The 17,224-nt window shown below is 41.6% G+C and overlaps 1 protein-coding gene across 3 annotated transcripts in view; it reads right to left on the bottom strand.

Moving 5' to 3' along the window:
• SMARCC1 (SWI/SNF related, matrix associated, actin dependent regulator of chromatin subfamily c member 1) overlaps positions 1-17,224 on the bottom strand; it is a 198,928-nt gene that overhangs the window by 17,819 nt on the left and 163,885 nt on the right. For all 3 annotated transcript variants that reach the window (XM_030811904.1, XM_030811906.1, XM_030811905.1), the window contains exon 26: positions 6,317-6,578. In XM_030811904.1, the coding sequence (XP_030667764.1) occupies positions 6,317-6,578 (262 nt within the window). The remainder of the gene's footprint in view (positions 1-6,316; positions 6,579-17,224) is intronic.

The following is a 17,224-nucleotide window of genomic DNA, read 5'->3' as shown; positions in this document are numbered from 1 at the left end:
TCTAAGAACAGGTGGGGCCAACCTTCAGTTTCCATTTGCCAACTGGATACCAGAAACATTCTACTACAGATACTTCCCGTGCCTTTTTGTTTGGTAGGAAGAAACCAAATTGGGACACTATAAGAGATAGGATCAAAATCTACCAAAAGTTGGAGTTATCAGGTGAGTTAGGAATAGGACCAAATAATAAGAGCCAAGGAAGAGCAATAGAGGCATGCACACAGTAGTCTCTAAACAAAAATTATAAGCATTTGATGAATCAAAGGTAGGGGACAGGGCAGAGGGGCTGAAGAACTTAGAGAGGTATTGGTACAAACTAAATGGGGTATGTACAGGTGCCGCCTCATACCAGCTACACTCATACCTAGAAGTCCATAAGTGTTTAAGAGCCTAGCAGATTCATAATACCAAGCTGCTACTTTAACAGGCTCTACCACTAACTGATGGAGAGTTTTGTAGAGAAAAATTACATGTAACTTATCTGCATACTTATACAGAGGCCAAAGAGATGAAAAATTAACCACTTGGTAATAAATCTGCCTAGTCCCTCCTCTCAGCACTTCCCCAACCTTACTGGCACCCAGAAGCTGATAATTCCCATCATATATCATAAAGTCTAGCCAAATACCAAAGACAGCCAACTGACCCAGATAATCTTCAGCTCCCAATGTAAGCTGTGGCCTGTTAATTTTTCTGGAACTTAGGAGTCATGAGTTGGAAGGACCTGCTCATAGTTCTTACCTTACCTTGTGGCAACTCAAGAGACTAAAGCCATTCTGGCCCCAAAATGTTACGGACAATCTTACTTGCCTTGGTTTGAAAGTCCTTTTTAGCTGACCTTTAGAATATGGTCTATCAGACCTACGTGTTAGAACCAGCTTTTTCTGAACTGGTAACTTTAAAATAGTGGAATAGTGGGTTTAATTCACTGTTTTTTTTGTTTGTTTGTTTGTTTTTGAGATAGGATCTCTCACCCTGTTGCCCAGGCTGGAGTGCAGTGGCATGACCTCGGCTCACTGCAACCTCTGCCTCCTGGGTTCAAGCAATTCCCGTGCCTCGGCCTCCTGAGTAGCTGGAATTACAGGTGTGTGCCACCATACCCAGCTAATTTTTCTATTTTTAGTAGAGATAGGGTTTTGCCGTGTTGGCCAGATATTGGTCTTGAATTCCTGGCCTCAAGTGATCCACCTGCCTTGGCTTCCCAAAGTGTTGGGATTACAGGCCTAAGCCACCACGCCCAGCCTAATGTGCTGTTGCTCTTAATTTTACTCTTTAACAGACTTGATTTTATATTCAAACTCCAAAGCAACCCAACAAAAGGGGTAATTTGGAAAAATTATTATCTTGAATTGCTGGAACTCTCACATACTGCTAGAGTGTAAACAGGCACCACCACTTTGCAAAAAGTTTGGCAGTATCTATTAATCTGAACATATGCATATCCTATGATCCACTCTTAGGTTCATAAATACTCAATTCTACACCTTAGGGATATATACAACAGAAATGTACATATATGTCTTATCAAAAGATGTGCTCGTGTATTTCACAACAGCACAAACTATTCATAATAACTAAAATCCAGAAATCAGTCAAATGTCCAAAACAACAGACAAATAGTACAGCCACAGAACACTGTATAGCAAACAGAAGGAACAAATGTACAACCACTAACAACAATGTGGATACATCTCAGATATACAGTGTTGAGTGGAAGAGGCCAGACGTGGCCGGGCATGGTGGCTCATGCTTATAATCCCAACACTTTGGGAGGCAGAGGTGGGAGGACTGCTTGAGCCCAGGAGTTCAAGACCAGCCTGGGCAATATAGTGAGCCCATGTCTCTACAAAAAAATTTAAAAAGCAGTGGGGTGTCGTGGTGTGCACTTGCGGTCCCAGCTACTCAAGAGGCTGAGGTGAGAGGATGGCTTGAGCCTGGCAGGTTGAGGCTGCAGTGAGCCCTGATAATGTCACTGCACTCTAGCCCGGGTGACAGAGTAAGGCCCTTTCTGTCTCAAACAAAACAAAACAAAACAAGGAAAGCAGCCAGACATAATAAGTATCATTGTGGTTACATTCAGATAACATTCAACCAGCCCAACTAGTCTATGGTGCTAGAAGTCAGGACAGTTGTTATCCTTGGAAGGGAAGGCGACTGAGTATGATGAGGGCCTCTGTGTGTTGGTTATACATGAATATTCTCTGTTAAAACTCATCAATTCTGCAAGTATAAAGGAAATAAAAAAAAAACTCAGCTGAATATTTATGATTGTGCATTATCCAAAATGTACATTTTATTTCAATAAAAAATCATGAGACTATCTTGTCAGACTAAAAATAAAAAAAAAAACCTCTCATCATGCACTGCACTCAATAATTCTTTTCTTTACAAATTCACTTTAGAAAAGTCTATTTTTGTGAAAAAGTAAAAAGATTAAAATGACCTATTTCTCTTCCAAAGACTATTTTTATGAACTCTAGTTTGCTGGAACTGCTTCACTAGAATAGCTGTATCTGAATCTGCTGTAAATCCCCTTAGTCTTCTGTCACGGGAGGCAGCACTGTGGCACTGGCCTCACTTTGGAATCAGATGGAGCTCAGTGTGAATCCTGGCTCTACCATGCAGCAAAGCTATGCGGCCTTGCCATGCATCAGTTCTTCAACTGTAAGGTGAGAATGAGAAATAAGTGAAACAATGTGGGTGAGGGGCATGGCATACAAACACCTATTATCACCAAAATCTCATTTAGGGAAGGAAGTAGATGCACCTCTCTGCCCATCTTTTACAAAGTAAATGCAGATGCTAGTGCTCCTTAGATGTTCTGTGAGCAGTTAATGTGAATATGATGCTTTAGCACCATCAAGAGCCAAATATCAAGTAGCTACAGTAAACTTCCTCTTAAAAGTTTATCCTAGTATTTTAGAAACTGAATTTTTATTTATTTATTTATTTTTTCAGAGACAGGGTCTCACTCTGTTGCCCATGCTGGAGTGTAATGGTGCAGTGTCACAATCACAGCTCACTTGCAATCTCAAACCCCTGGGCTCAAGTGATCCTCCAGCCTCAGCCTCCTGAGTAGCTAGGACTACAGGTATGTGCCACCACACCTGGCTATTTTTTTTTTTTTTTTTTTTTTTTTGTAGAGACAGCTTCTCTCTATATTGCCCAGGTTGGTCTCAAACTCCTGGGTTCAAGCGATCCTCAAGCTTTGGCCTCCCAAAGTGCTGGGATTAATGGTGTGAGCCACCAAGCCTGGCCTAGTAATTTAATTTTTAAATAACTATTGTTTTTGAAAAATTACTTTGAGATGTGCACTCTGTTAAGCATTTGTATCTTTTGAAAGTTTAACGCTGGAGAAAATCAGATTCCATACAGAGAATTTAAGATCCACTCAAGTAGACAGAGAATAAGAGTGAGAAAGAATGCATCTTGTTGTTGTGAGCAGGGTAAACTTCTAAGGCTACCTCCACAAATGTCATTTAGAGTGGCAAGTCTGATGATGGTAGTAAATCTCATGATTGCAAATTAATCCTGTGAGTGTGTGTAAACGAAAGCTTCCCAAAGTAAACTTAGCCCTGTTTTTCGGTAAAGCCAACAAAAACTACTAAAACTACAGCCTCAAATATATTTTGGGTTGTGAATAAGTGTGTTGATAATACCATGACTTGGCCAGAGAATTTGCATCCCATCCCCAAAAGCACAAACTTTGGCTCTAAGCACTTGGTATATTACTGTGGATAAGCAAACTATAAAAATCTTACAAGATGACTTTCATTAGACTAACATAATACACAGCACACACCCATACATATTGCCCTCTAAGAAGAGAAGGAATGTGGGGTTTGGGGGTTGAAATGGAATTAAAAGTACATCCTAGGTTTTAATGATGCTGGCAGTTAAGCTTGAAGGAACTATGAGTTCAACTTTCAAAGTAGTTAAAATTTAGTAAATAATAGCCAACTCGAAACAAGCTACAAATGTGGGATAATTGTAGCATCAAAAAAAGCCAGGCAGAGTGGAACGTGCCTATAATCCAGCTACTTCAGAAGCTGTGGCAGGGGGATTGCTTGAGCCCAGGAATTTGGGTCCAGTCTGGGCAACTCAGCAAGACCCAACCTCTTTTAAGAAGCAATAAGAAACACAAATAGTATCTATGATAGACTGAAACACACAAAATATTTAAAAATTTATAATTTTATAATATTAAAAATATACACAAAAAACCCTTCGCTGGTCACCTTTGGTTACTGGGGGGCAGCAACTCATTATACAGATAACCAATAGAGGGAAAATATGAAGCATTTATCCAGGCTTTCCTATAAGAACTGATTTTCAGGGTAACTAATTGAGACACAGTCTCGCTCTGTCACCCAGGCTGGAGTGCAATGGCGCAATCTTGGCTCACTGCAACCTCCGCCTCCTAGGTTCAAGCAATACCCGTGCCTCAGCCTCCTGAGTAGCTGGGACTGCAGATGTGTACCATTACACCTGGCTAATTTTTGTATTTTCAGTAGACAGGGGGTTTTGCCATTTTGGCCAAGCTGGTCTCGAACTCCTGACCTCAGGTGATCCGCCCGCCTCGGCCTCCCAAAGTGCTGGAATTACAGGCATGAACCATTGCGCTCGGCCTAAAATAGCTAATTTAAGAAGCAATTCTGAACGCTCAATTCTAAAACAATTTAGTCGAATAGGGATTTTTATAATGAATGAATCCGACTGACAACACCAGAACTATTCATCAATCTTAATTATCACAAAAAGAAAAACTGACATTACAAGAATGCCTGACCTCATAAGTGAATCTTGTCTGGGTGTGGTAGAGGTCATGCCTGTAATCCCAGCACTTTGGAAGGTCAAGGCGCGAGGATTGCTTGAGCCCAGAAGTTCAAGATCAGCCTGGGCTACAAGGCGAAACCCTATCTTTATAAAAACAAAACCAAAAATTAGCCAGGTGTGGTGGCATGTGCCTGTAGTCACAGCTAGTCAGGAGGCTGAGATGGGAGGATTGATTGAGCCTGGGAGGTTGAGGCTGCAGTGAGCCATGACCATGTCACTGCACTCCAGCCCAGGAAACAGAGCGAGACAGGGTCTTTAAAAAAAAAAAAAAAAAAGAAAAAAAAAAAGTGTGAATTTGAACCTGAGCAATCGTCTGGTTTATAGGAAATGTGTTTGTGTGTGGGGGTTAGAAGGACATATGACATGACACTATGCACCTTTGGTGTATAATCAGGCACAGCTACACTGTGGAAAAACCCTGGTTTCTTCAACACATAAATGGCACAAAAAAAGGAAGGTGAATTATCACATAGATTTTTAAGAGACATGTCAACAAATGTGTGAATCTTAACTGAATACTGATTCAAACAAACTAAGCACTCAAAAGATATTTAACGAATGATATTAGGAATTATGGTTACTTTTGTTGGATGGTGATGATAGTTATGTAAAGAATAAGACTCCCGGCCAGGCATGGTGGCTCACGCCTATAATCCCAGCACTTTGGGAGGCTGAGGCGGGCAGATCACGAGGTCAGGAGATCGAGACCATCCTGGCGAACACGGTGAAACCCTGTCTCTACTAAAAATACAAAAAAATTAGCCAGGTGTGGTGGTGTGAGCCTGTAGTCCCAGCTACTCGGGAGGCTGAGGCAGGAGAATGGCGTGAACCCGGGAGGCGGAGCTTGCAGTGAGCCAAGACGCGCCACTGCACTCCAGCCTGGGCGACAGAGCAAGACTCCGTCTCAAAAAAAAAAAAAAAAAAATTGACTCCCACTGGTTACAGATATATTTGAAGTCTATCTCATTTCCCAAAGTGAGGAGGAAAAGATAAAAACAGACTCAAAAATGTTGATAATTTTGAAGCTGTCCAATAGGTACATGGGGGATTATCATACTATTCTCTCTAATTTATCTATGGTTGAAGATTTCCGTAACAAAAAGTAAAAGTGGCAGAAAGATGATGGTTGTTGAAACCAGGTCATGGGAGTTTGCTGTGTTGTGTGTGTTTATCTTTGAAAATGTCTATTTTTTTAAAAGTATCAACAATCCAAAGATAAATTCTGAATGAACTCTGAGATATTACTGTCCATTCAGAGGCCGACCTACTCAACAAAAAGGCATCATACCAAGAGAAAAAGAACATGGAAGGCTTCATGTGGCGATAACCGTAAATCTCACATGCCTACAATTTTCTAGATGACAATGAAAATTTTGAGCAGTCTTCATCAGAAAACACCAACTGTGTGGTTGGCCCTAATGATGCTCTGTGCCTCTGTAGTGACCGTAAGCTTTTTCCAAGAGCAGGTCCTTCCTCTTACCTGGCTGGGGTGGATGAGGTGGTGGCATCTGGTGGTGCATCAGAGGGTAGGGAGGGGGCTGTTGATGAGGCATCATGCCAGGGTGACCTGCTGCTCCAAGTGGGGCCAGGCCAGGTCCTCCTGAGTGCTGGTGTGCCTGTTGAGGGTTCTGGCCATGCTGCTGCTGTTCCATTTGCTGTCGTGCTCGTAATTCAGCATACTTCAGCTGTTCCATGTGGAAGTTTTGGCGTTCAGTAAGCAACTGCTGCCTCTGTTGTTCTAGCTGTAAGTAAAAGAAGTGGAAGAGAAATGACGACAGAAGAGGCTTTCAGGATTGGATAACACAAAGGACAACTACATAATGCCTGAATTCCCTCTATCCCATCACACTGACATCACCACCTCACTTCCTGCACCTTCTACAGTGAGAACAAAGGCATTATTTCTTGAGTAGCATATTTCCATTTGGACATCTGTTACCATGGTCAAAGTCTTTTCCATGTTGAGTCTAAGTCTTTCCTTGTAATCTTCCCGCAGTAGGGCTACTGCTCTTTGGGCTCACTTGGACACATGTAATCCCCTCTATGTTTGGCAGGCCTTTAGGTATCTATTTATTTATTTTATTTATTTATTTTTTTTTGAGACGGAGTCTCGCTTTTTCACCCAGGCTGGAGTGCAGTGGCTCAATCTCGACTCACTGCAAGCTCCGCCTCCCGGGTTCACGCCATTCTCCTGCCTCAGCCTCTCCGAGTAGCTGGGACTACAGGTGCCCGCCACCACGCCCGGCTAATTTTTTTGTATTTTTAGTAGAGACGGGGTTTCACCGTGGTCTCGATCTCCTGACCTCGTGATCCGCCCGCCTCGGCCTCCCAAAGTGCTGGGATTACAAGCGTGAGCCACCGCGCCCGACTAGATATCTAAAAATACTTTCTATGGCTGTCTGAGTCTTCCCCAGGTAAAACGAGCCTCTCTTGTCCTTGTAATAGTTCCTCAGATGTTAACATTTCAAGTTCACCCAACTTTCCGATGTGCTCTCTTTTGGATGTGATACTCTTTTGGTTATCGTCTATTTTAGAACATAACACCAGAGTTAAATTACTCTGCATGAGTTGACGTGGCCTTAGCTGCAAAGATATGCATTTCTCTATGTGGAACTTTGGCAGTGCCACTGCAAATCTTAGCTTTCAAGTACCCAAAATTATACTTGGTGACACATTCATGGAATATTTTAGTTGCCTATAAAAAAATTTGCATGAATCTTAGTTTAACGACTACAAGCATTTCAATATTCAAGATAATCTTTCTGGCACCCAAATGAGAATAAACAGAAATACAATATTACATGTTTAGTTCAGAGAATGAAGCCTATCCTAAATTAATTTAATTCAGGGATGATAAAGAAAATCAACCTGAACATGCAGGAAAATGAAAATCCAGATCTCTGGTAGTATAAAAATCATAAGCATAAGGAGGGTTAATAAACCCACTTCTTTTCAATAATGTCTCCATCCCATCATTTTCATAGAAAAATCTGAGTCACTGGGAATTATTTTCTAGTGCTGTGTTGTCCAATACAGAAGTTATAAGCCACACACAGCTACTGAGCACTTGAAGTGTGGCTAACATGAAATGAGATGTGCTGTCGGTGATGCACAGTAAAATTTGAAGACTTAATATGAAAAATTGTTCACATAAATTACATATAGAAACAATGTATATATGTAGGTTTTACATATATTGGATTATGTAAAACATCATTTCACCTGTTTTTAATTTGGCTACTAGAAAATTTTAGTTATATGTATGGCTCACATATTTCTGTCCAATAGCACTATTCTGAGGCATTTAATAGGTTAGGGAAGTATAACATTTTTGCTTTTGGGGGCAGCAAGTTCTGTGGATAAACACTATACACTATTACTTGCAAAAACTAGATGGAATAAGCATGAGAATTAGCCTAAAAATCTGGGCCTTTGGCACAGGGCTGATTGGGGAAAATCCCTGTGAAATTGAGTGAGAAGCATCACTGGTTATAGGAGTAGCAACTAGGGTATTTCCATGGACAGATGGGGTGTGGGAAGACAGGCCATGAACACAGTATGAAGAAAAGATGCATGAGCAGGCGAAGAGGAGAACAAATAAAGAGCGTAAATGGTATAGCTTATGTCCTGGATTTTGGTAACTGGCTTGTAGACTTTCCTTATGGAGAGGGAGATCTTCTGAAACAAAACATTTTGAGAGAGGTTGAGGGTTACCAGGATCAAGCAAGACAGGGTTCTACCATGGTCCTAATAGTCTAGGGTGGGCTCTTCATTTTCTGGGAAAGGTGATCTGAAAAGGGTAAAGCCTGGCGTGGTTCAGTTTCCTGTGTGCATGATGAGAAGGGAGATGTAAGATGTAAACAGCAAGAGAATCTTCTGGAAGTCCAGTTCTGCAGGAAGACTAATCAGATTAGTAAGAAAGAGGCAAAATGATTGTAAATGGTGGGGTGGGAAATCTAAATATTCTGGCTACGGATTCTTGGTTTTGCTTTCTTCTAATCATTCTTTCTAGGAATTTAGGACTCTGAATTTGCTTAAGAGGTGGCCAGAAAACATCCTCTTATCTATGTTTTTGTTGAGTGACTACTGGTCTGAACAGCTTGGCTGTAGTCCTACTGTTATGTAAGAACTATGGAATTTAGGTCAAGATATGCTTTATAAGGGAGCTGAACTGCTACTGGAGGGAGCAGTGACTCTAAAAGGAAATTTTGATCTCTGCATTACCTAGCTGAATTTTGGGTTCTGTTTTTAACCAAACTAGCCTTTCTTTGAGGGCTTCCCTTAGTATCAAGGTATTAACCTTGGAAAGAAAAAAAGAATCTACTAATAAGAGGATGAGAGGGCCAAGCTGGGAAGAAAAATTTGCCCAATTTTCCTTGCCTACAACATGAGCTAGCCTGTATTATCCTCTTTGTTTTCTGAGTTTCAGCTGTCATTTTAAAACTTAGAAGGTAATTTAAAAAACGTAATTAGAAGAATTAGAAAGAATAAGTGATTAAACACATACATAAACCTGAAAGAGAACCCAGTTTAAACCAAAAGTTCTAATGTGGGGCTAAACACGTCCTATGAGTAGAAAGCAATGCCCAAATAACAGGCTACCAGTTGGCTCCATGAGGGCCATCTCTGCTCTGTGGCAGATGCAGCAGAGCTTGCCAGCATGTACTGGCCTCATCATGCAAATAAAATTACTTTTCTTGTTCTAGACACCTTATTTTTATTAAATCAAGTTGAAGACTACATTCACTTTTGTGGCAATCAGAGAGTATTAACTAGGAATTTCTGAGAGAAAATTGCCAGTACTGGTCATACTTTAAATGCACTTAACCAATGACCCAGTGATTAGGCATCTGGAAATCTGTCCTAGAATATTGTACGTATGCATGTGTAAGGATGGTCATCAAGGCATTCTTTTTGATGTTCAGTTACATAAGATAACCTGAATGGGGGAAAAAACAAGTTGCAATAAAAATATTTATAAGATAATCCAAGTATATAAAAATGACTTTGTGATCATGTATAAACACATTTAAAATGTTCTGAAAGATACGAACTATTAACAGTGATCATCCATAGAAATGAAACTGGGAGTAGGAGAACCTTTCCCCCCCGCCTTTTTTTTTTTTTGAGTCGGAGTCTCGCTCCGTCGCCCAGGCTAGAGTGCAGTGGCCGCCTTCCGGGTTCAAGCAATTCTCCTCCCTCAGCCTCCCAAGTAGCTGGCATTACAGGTGCCCACTACCACACCCAGCTAATTTTTGTATTTTTAGCAGAGATGGGGTTTCACCATGTTGGCCAGACTGGTCTTGAACTCCTGACCTCAAGTGATCCGCCTGCCTCGGCCTCCTAAAGTGCACAGGCATGAGCCACCGCGCCTGGCCAGAACTTTTTATTTATGATTCGAAAATTTAAAATATCACATACATATTTTTCAATAACAAAAAAATAGGCTCCAGTGAACCCAGTTTTTCATACAAGGCTGCCTATGGCCCTGCTCTGAAGACACATCCTGAGCCCCCACTTCCCCTGCTTTCAAAAAACCTGCCTTCCTCTTCCTCTTCACTGTGTATGTATAAAGCAGCCGTATCCAAGCGAAATCTAACACAACAGAGCACTTTTCAACACCAAGACACCAAACGCAGACACAGCTGCAAGTGCAGCTGAAGTTCACACAAAGCTCTTCTCCCTTCTATTTGCATAAAGTAGGGAGGGGGGTGGGAAAGAGTAAAAGACAGTGAGGGCCACAAAAATCTATCTATAATGCCAAGGACTGAAATATCAGCTGAGACTTGAAGCCTCAGAGCTAAAGTAAATAATCACACCTTCCTTTTCAATGCTTTGTATCAGTGATGAGAAATTCACTGAAAAAACCCCAAATCCAAAACAGACATATCCATCCCTTTTCATACGTGAGGTAAAAGAAAACAATATAATTGCATTTTGCTACTTCCATGTGTACTTCTGGTAGCAGAAATCCAAAAAGGGAGCCTGCATCATTATTGTGACTGGTCATTTTATCTTTGTTGCAGTGTGCTTGCTTCATGAGGCCACATGTCTTTCTGCTTCAGAACTGAACCTGCTACTGGGTATGGCTTTCTAATCTCAAATAAAACTATCTTTAATGTAATAGCAAATGTTGAACAATAGATTCAATTGTATGACAGGCAGGACAGAGATGAATTACTACAACTACACAGAAAACAAAGTTAAATATAATTACCCTGGGACACTATGAAATTCTTTTTTGCTGTTCTTTCTTCCTTAGTTTGTCATAAAATATAACAAACTTTTCTAAACTTACTATTTGTGAGGATAGCCCATTATCTCTATCTTCAAATTCCATCTAGAACTTCACCATTTCTCTTCACTTCCATGGCTGACACCCTGGTCCAAGCCACCATATCTCACATGCACTAACCTAACAGCCTCCACACCAAGTCTCCCTGATTCTGACCTTGCTGCCTTATAATTTACTCTCTCTAACATAGTAGACAGAGTGATCCCTGATAAACTGTAAGGAAGATCACTTCAGTCCTCAACTCAAGGTCCCGCAATTATTCCACATTTCAGAGTAAAGCAAAAAGGCCTCTGGACGGCTTTCAAGGATTTCTGTGATCTGGTCACCATGATCTCTTTGACTTTATGCTCCTAACTCCCTTGACTCATTTATGCTCCAGCCCACCCACCTACTCCCTTGTTTCTGAACAAGTCATACTCCTGCCTCAGGGCCTCTGCACTGGCTGTTTCCAGCACCTGGAAGTGCTTGCCCATCAACTGTCAGTTTCTCAATAAGTCCTAATCTGATGACACCACTCAAAACAGAAATCCCTTCCCTGCCACTCCTAATCTCCCCCCGACTCAGCCCATAACATACACACAAAGCTTGTATGTATACCTATATATATGCAGCATAATATCTTATTACTTATATAACTTCCTTAATTCACTCATGGTTTCTAATTATTTGAGATCCACCAAGGCAGAGATCTTTGTTGGGTTTTATCTACCACTGTATCCTCAGTAGCTGTATGCCTGGAGGACAGATGCTCAGTGAGTATTTGGCATATGAACAAATAAATCATTTTATCTACCACAAAAACTATCAAGGCAGGCTGACTCTCCAGTCTCCTAAGCAATCATTCTTTTCATATTTCAAGAGCTGGGCCTTTCTTACAAATCATTATCAATCCTCCTCCTCCAGGAATCTTACCTTGATAATCTGAGCTGACCATGACCTCCCCTTTCTCTGAATTTTCATAGCCCCATCATCTCATAGTATTTGGTTTCTTTGAGTCAATGTCTCATCCATCCTTTAACTTCCTTAAGTACAGGGTCTGGGTTTCTCACAGTTCCGAGTTCCCTAATAGTCCCTCTTTTCTGAAGGTACACGATTTCTTTTCTTTTCTTTTTTAAGACAGAGTTTTGCTCTTACTGCCCAGCCTAGAGTGCAATGGCGCGATCACGGCTCACTGAAACCTCTGCCTCCTGGGTTCAAGTGATTCTCCTGCTTCAGCCTCCCGAATAGCTGGAATTACAGGTGCCCACCACCACGCCCACCTAATTTTTGTATTTTTAGTAGAGACAGGGTTTCACCACGTTGGCCAGGCTGGTCTCGATCCCCTGACTTCAGGTGATCCTCCCGCCTTGGCCTCCCAAAGTGCTGGGATTACAGGCATGAGCCACCATGCCTGGTCCTGAAATTTTTATATGATTACATTTAGTTACAATTACTTAAGACTAAAAAGAACATCTGGCTTTAAGTCATTAGAGGAAAAAAAAAAAAAAAGCTTTATATTTGATTTTGAGTCTTAATTTCTGAAACCTTTTGCTATTTAAACAAAACCAAACGTTCCATTTAAAAAAACGTTATCCTAAAGCTACTGCTTACTAGGTTAAGATGAGCAAGAGTGCACTCTAAAATGAACTGAGGCAGTGTGGGAGGTGGAGAGTTGGGTGCCTCTACTCCTAGCCGATCTATTCACTGTCTGGAGTATCAACTTTATTGATTCATAATAGAAGGATGACAGAAGCATATATATCTCAGAGTCCCTAGGTTAAAATGAAATAGCAAAAGCTCATTTCTTTATAAATTGTGAAGAACTAGATAAATACAGAGAGCTGAACAAACAGGTTTGAGATCTGGCTCTGTCATTTCTGACCCATGTGATCTGAGGTATACAACCTACCAGGTTCAAGCTCCAGTCTGGAATGTAAGAAGGGCTAACAAAGAAGTGGCTTATGTTGTCATCCAACATCACTGCTGGATTCTTGAATAAGGGGATTCAAGGCAAACATTATTTTCTTGCTTATGGCTTCCTCACATAGTTTGCTGGGAAATAAAGTGAGTAAATCCATTTAAAGTGCTTTGGCATAGTAACTGACCCAATAAATGCTCACAAAGCCAACAATGGCTTATGAATCTTAAGAATTTTGTACATATTTGTTGATTACTGGTTTGCATAATGGGAGGCATATATTTACCAAACACTTACTATGTATGTGCTAGACACTGTGCCAGGCATATGCCATACTTCTCTCAATTTTCACAAGAATTCTGTGTGGAAATCGTCAGTAGAAAAACATTCATAGCTTTGCTTCCCACAGGGAAGGATAGGATGCTAGTGCTAAAGTGAGAAAGAGGTTATGTCTTAATTATACACAAAATGAGCAGGTGGCATTTTGAAGTTCAAATGACCCATTTTGGTTGGTCTGAGAACAGGTCTCCAAGCTGGTTGCCAATGATCCTGCTTTCTAATATTTACACCATCCCCACTGAAACTATTCAGCTACCCCAGATCCAGAGTTGGTCTGTGACCAACAGGATGTGGCAGAAGGGATGTGACTCGCATGTTTACATTATAAAGAACATTATAGCTCCCATTTTGTGTGCTTTTTCATACTCTTACTTTTTTGAATCACTTACTCAGAAACCATGGCAATTTATAACTAATACAGTTGGATTACTGACATTCATTCAGTAGGGGTAGGGACTGTCTCATACAAAGAATTTTCCTGCCACAAACAGCTGACACCAAATGCTGATTAAGAAAATAACAGTCTACCATGGAAGAATTCAAGCAGAGCAGCGTTGTATACTGGGATGGAGTCCAGAGGGTATTTTCCCAACATTTTCAGCTGTGTTGTTTTATTCAGAAAATATTTATGAAATATTGTGTGTGATCTGATAAGAAAGTAACATTTTTTAAAAGTCAAAAAGCTGGACACAGCAGCTCATGCCTGTAATCCAAACCCCTTGAGAGGAGAAGGTGGGAGGATGGCTTGAGGCAAGGAGTTTGAGACCAGCCTGGGCAACATGGCAAGATCCTGTCAATATTTAAAAAAAAAAAAAAATTAGCTGGGCACAGTGTCTCATGCCTGTAGTCCCAGCTGCCTGGGAGGCTGAGGAGGGAGGATCACTTGAGCCCCAAGGGTTTGTGGCTGCAGTGAGCTATGACTGCACCACTGCACTCCAGCCTGGGCAACAGAGTGAGCCCTGTCCCCCCAGAAAAAAGTCAAAAGAGAAAAAATAGTGAAGTTATATAATTTAAGTAGTTATTTAAAAAATATACACCACACAAGGAAACTTCTGCAGGGCTGAGAGAAGTGGTGCGGTTATACACTGCCCCTTGGTGTCTGGGGGCCAATGGACAAAAACGGAAAGGGGATGCGAACTCTGCTCTTCTTAGGGGACAGACAACAGGTCCAACAGAAGATTTAAAAAACCGGGGGACCTGCAGGTTCATTCTTTGAAGAGAAAGCAACTTAGTGCTGAGGAAAGAGCTCCTTGCCAAACTAGATATATTCTGTAAGTGCTCAGGGTTGACTCAATATTCAAGGCTAATGGATCAGTTATGCTTTGCAAATGACAGCAAGACGTCTTACTGCCAGTGGGATCTACCCAATCATCATTTGAATCCTGCATATGCCAATAATCCACTCTGCTATATTATAGCCCCCTATTACTCCAGGCCCTCTAAGAAAATCTGTAAAATGTCAAAAGGAAAGCTTATTAGAGAAAGATAAACACAAAGACTCATTCCCTAAAGCTCCACCTGTTGGACGTTTTCTCTGATAACTTCTCCCTCTCCCCATCTCCTGGGGATTCCTCCTTTCTGTTCCTATAGCAGCATCTGTACAACTGCTGTACTATACAAACATACTGTATTGTCCTTATTTGTTGACTGTTTCCCTCATTAAACTAAGTCTCTAAGGGTGGATTATCCTTTCCACTTTCCCAACTACGGCAACAATGCTGACACACACTCATTTAAGTAAGGGCCTGTGATGTGCTACTTCTGTGTTAACAAAGACATCTGATTAAGTCCCTGCCCTCAAAAAGTATATACTCTGGTACAGAAATGCGAACCCATGAACTGGTGATTACAGTGCAATTAAGTGCTCTGTGAGGCTGCCACAGCAGTAAATGTGAAGGCCATGCCACCCACAGCTGAGGAATGCAGGAGGTAGCCAAAAAGTGGGGCAAAGGGCCTTCTTGGCCAGAGAAGCAGGATGCACAACAGGTGGCAAAGACAGTAAGGCTGTGAAGAAGCCTGCATTTGGTCCAGCATACACAGAGGGTGACAGAGATGAAACCAGGGTCTCATGAGCTCCGGGGGCAGGAGACGGTCAATGGTGTGAGAGATGCTTACAGAGACAGAAGCTCAATGACAGATGTAGAGTATGGAGTGAGAAGCACAGTAAGTCCCTGACTAGGCTCCTTCCTAATCAGGGAACTGAGGGTGGGGTGGTATAGAGTTGGGGTAGGAGAGCTACTGAAGCAGCCTCTTCCTACTTTTGGGGCCAGCTGGTCTTAGGACAAAATGGACATGGGCTATGGTGACAGGTACTGGGCTACTCATGAGGAGTTCAACAGAGGACTTGCTCGGACTGGCCACTAAGAAACACTTTAAATAATGCAAGAAGATACTCAGGCAAATGTAAATCCTAAAATGTTCAGTATTCTCGAATAATTTCTTTTTAAAGTTCTACCATTTGGAGTCAGAATCTCTTATGTAGATAAAAAAGTCAAAATAGTCAGAGGGACAAAGTCCTAACTAAAGGCTCAAATTTGGCCCATGCTTAGGGAGTCACTAATTCTTTCTCTAGTCAACTCATTACAAAAATTTATTTTTGGCCAGGTGCGGTGGCTCACGCCTGTAATCCTAGCACTTTGGGAGGCTGAGGCAGGCAGATTACCTGAGCTCAGGAGTTCGAGACCAGCCCGGGCAACACAGTGAAACCATCTCTACTAAAAAACAAAAAATTAGCTGGGCGTGGTGGCGCGCGCCTGTAATCCCAGCTACTTGGGAGGCTGAGACAGGAGAATTGCTTGAACCTGGGAGGCAGAGGTTGTGGTGAGCCAAGATCATGCCACTGCACTCCAGCCTGGGTGACAGAGTAAGACTCTGTTTCAAAAAAAAATAAAAATAAAAATAAATAAATTTTTTTTTTTTTTTTTTTCACTAAGAGCTTAATCTCTTTTTCTCCAGAACTTCTCCCAAGATAACCAAATGTTTCTCTGCTTCTAAATTTCTTACTTTTTATGACTTCCACTCTCACTTTGGTCCTTTTCATAATTCTCTTGGTCCTGTTTGGCCCATGACCTTATGTCCAAAGTTTCTGCTCCAGGGAATGCTACGTACAAGATTCAGGATGGGCCTACTTCCAGCTACCATTCAGTATAGGTGAGGGAAGAGAAGTGTGAGAAAGCCCAAGGATGGATCTGAGGGAGGATAACAGAAAACTAGGTTCCTAACTCAAGATGAGATTAAGTTCTCCTCTCTAGTATTTATTTTGAAGAAGTCAGGGAATCAAGAAAATCTCTGAAAACTTATATAACTGCTGATGAGACTGTACATTAGTTCAGCCCCTGTGGAAAGCAGTTTGGAGGTTTCTCAAAGAAACAAAAATATAACTAATATTCCACCCAGTAATCCCATTACTGGGTATATACCCAAAAGAAAATAAATTGTTCGGCCGGGCATGGTGGCTCATGCCTGTAATCCCAGCCCTTGGGGAGGCTGAGGTGGGCAGATCATGAGGTCAAGAGATAGAGACCATCCTGGCCAACATGGTGAAACCCCGTCTCTACTAAAAACACAAAAATTAGCTGGGCGTGGTGGCGCGTGCCTGTAGTCCCAGCTACTCGGGAGGCTGAGGCAGGGGAATCGCTTGAACCAGGGAGGCAGAGGTTGCAGTGAGCTGAGACTGTGCCACTGCACTCCAGCCGGGCAACAGGGTGAGACTCCGTCTCAAAAAAAAAGAAAAAGAAAATAAAATAAATTGTTCTACCAAAAATGCACCTGCACATGCATGTTTATTGCAGCTCCATTTGCAATAGCGAAGATGTGAAATCAAACTAGGTGCCCATCAACAGTGGACTGGATAAAGA

Source organism: Nomascus leucogenys, chromosome 4 (genome assembly GCF_006542625.1).
Source record: "Nomascus leucogenys isolate Asia chromosome 4, Asia_NLE_v1, whole genome shotgun sequence".
Taxonomy (NCBI): Eukaryota; Metazoa; Chordata; class Mammalia; order Primates; family Hylobatidae; genus Nomascus; species Nomascus leucogenys.
Note: the sequence above shows the minus strand (reverse complement) of the source record. Positions and strands in the feature narration are given on the sequence as shown.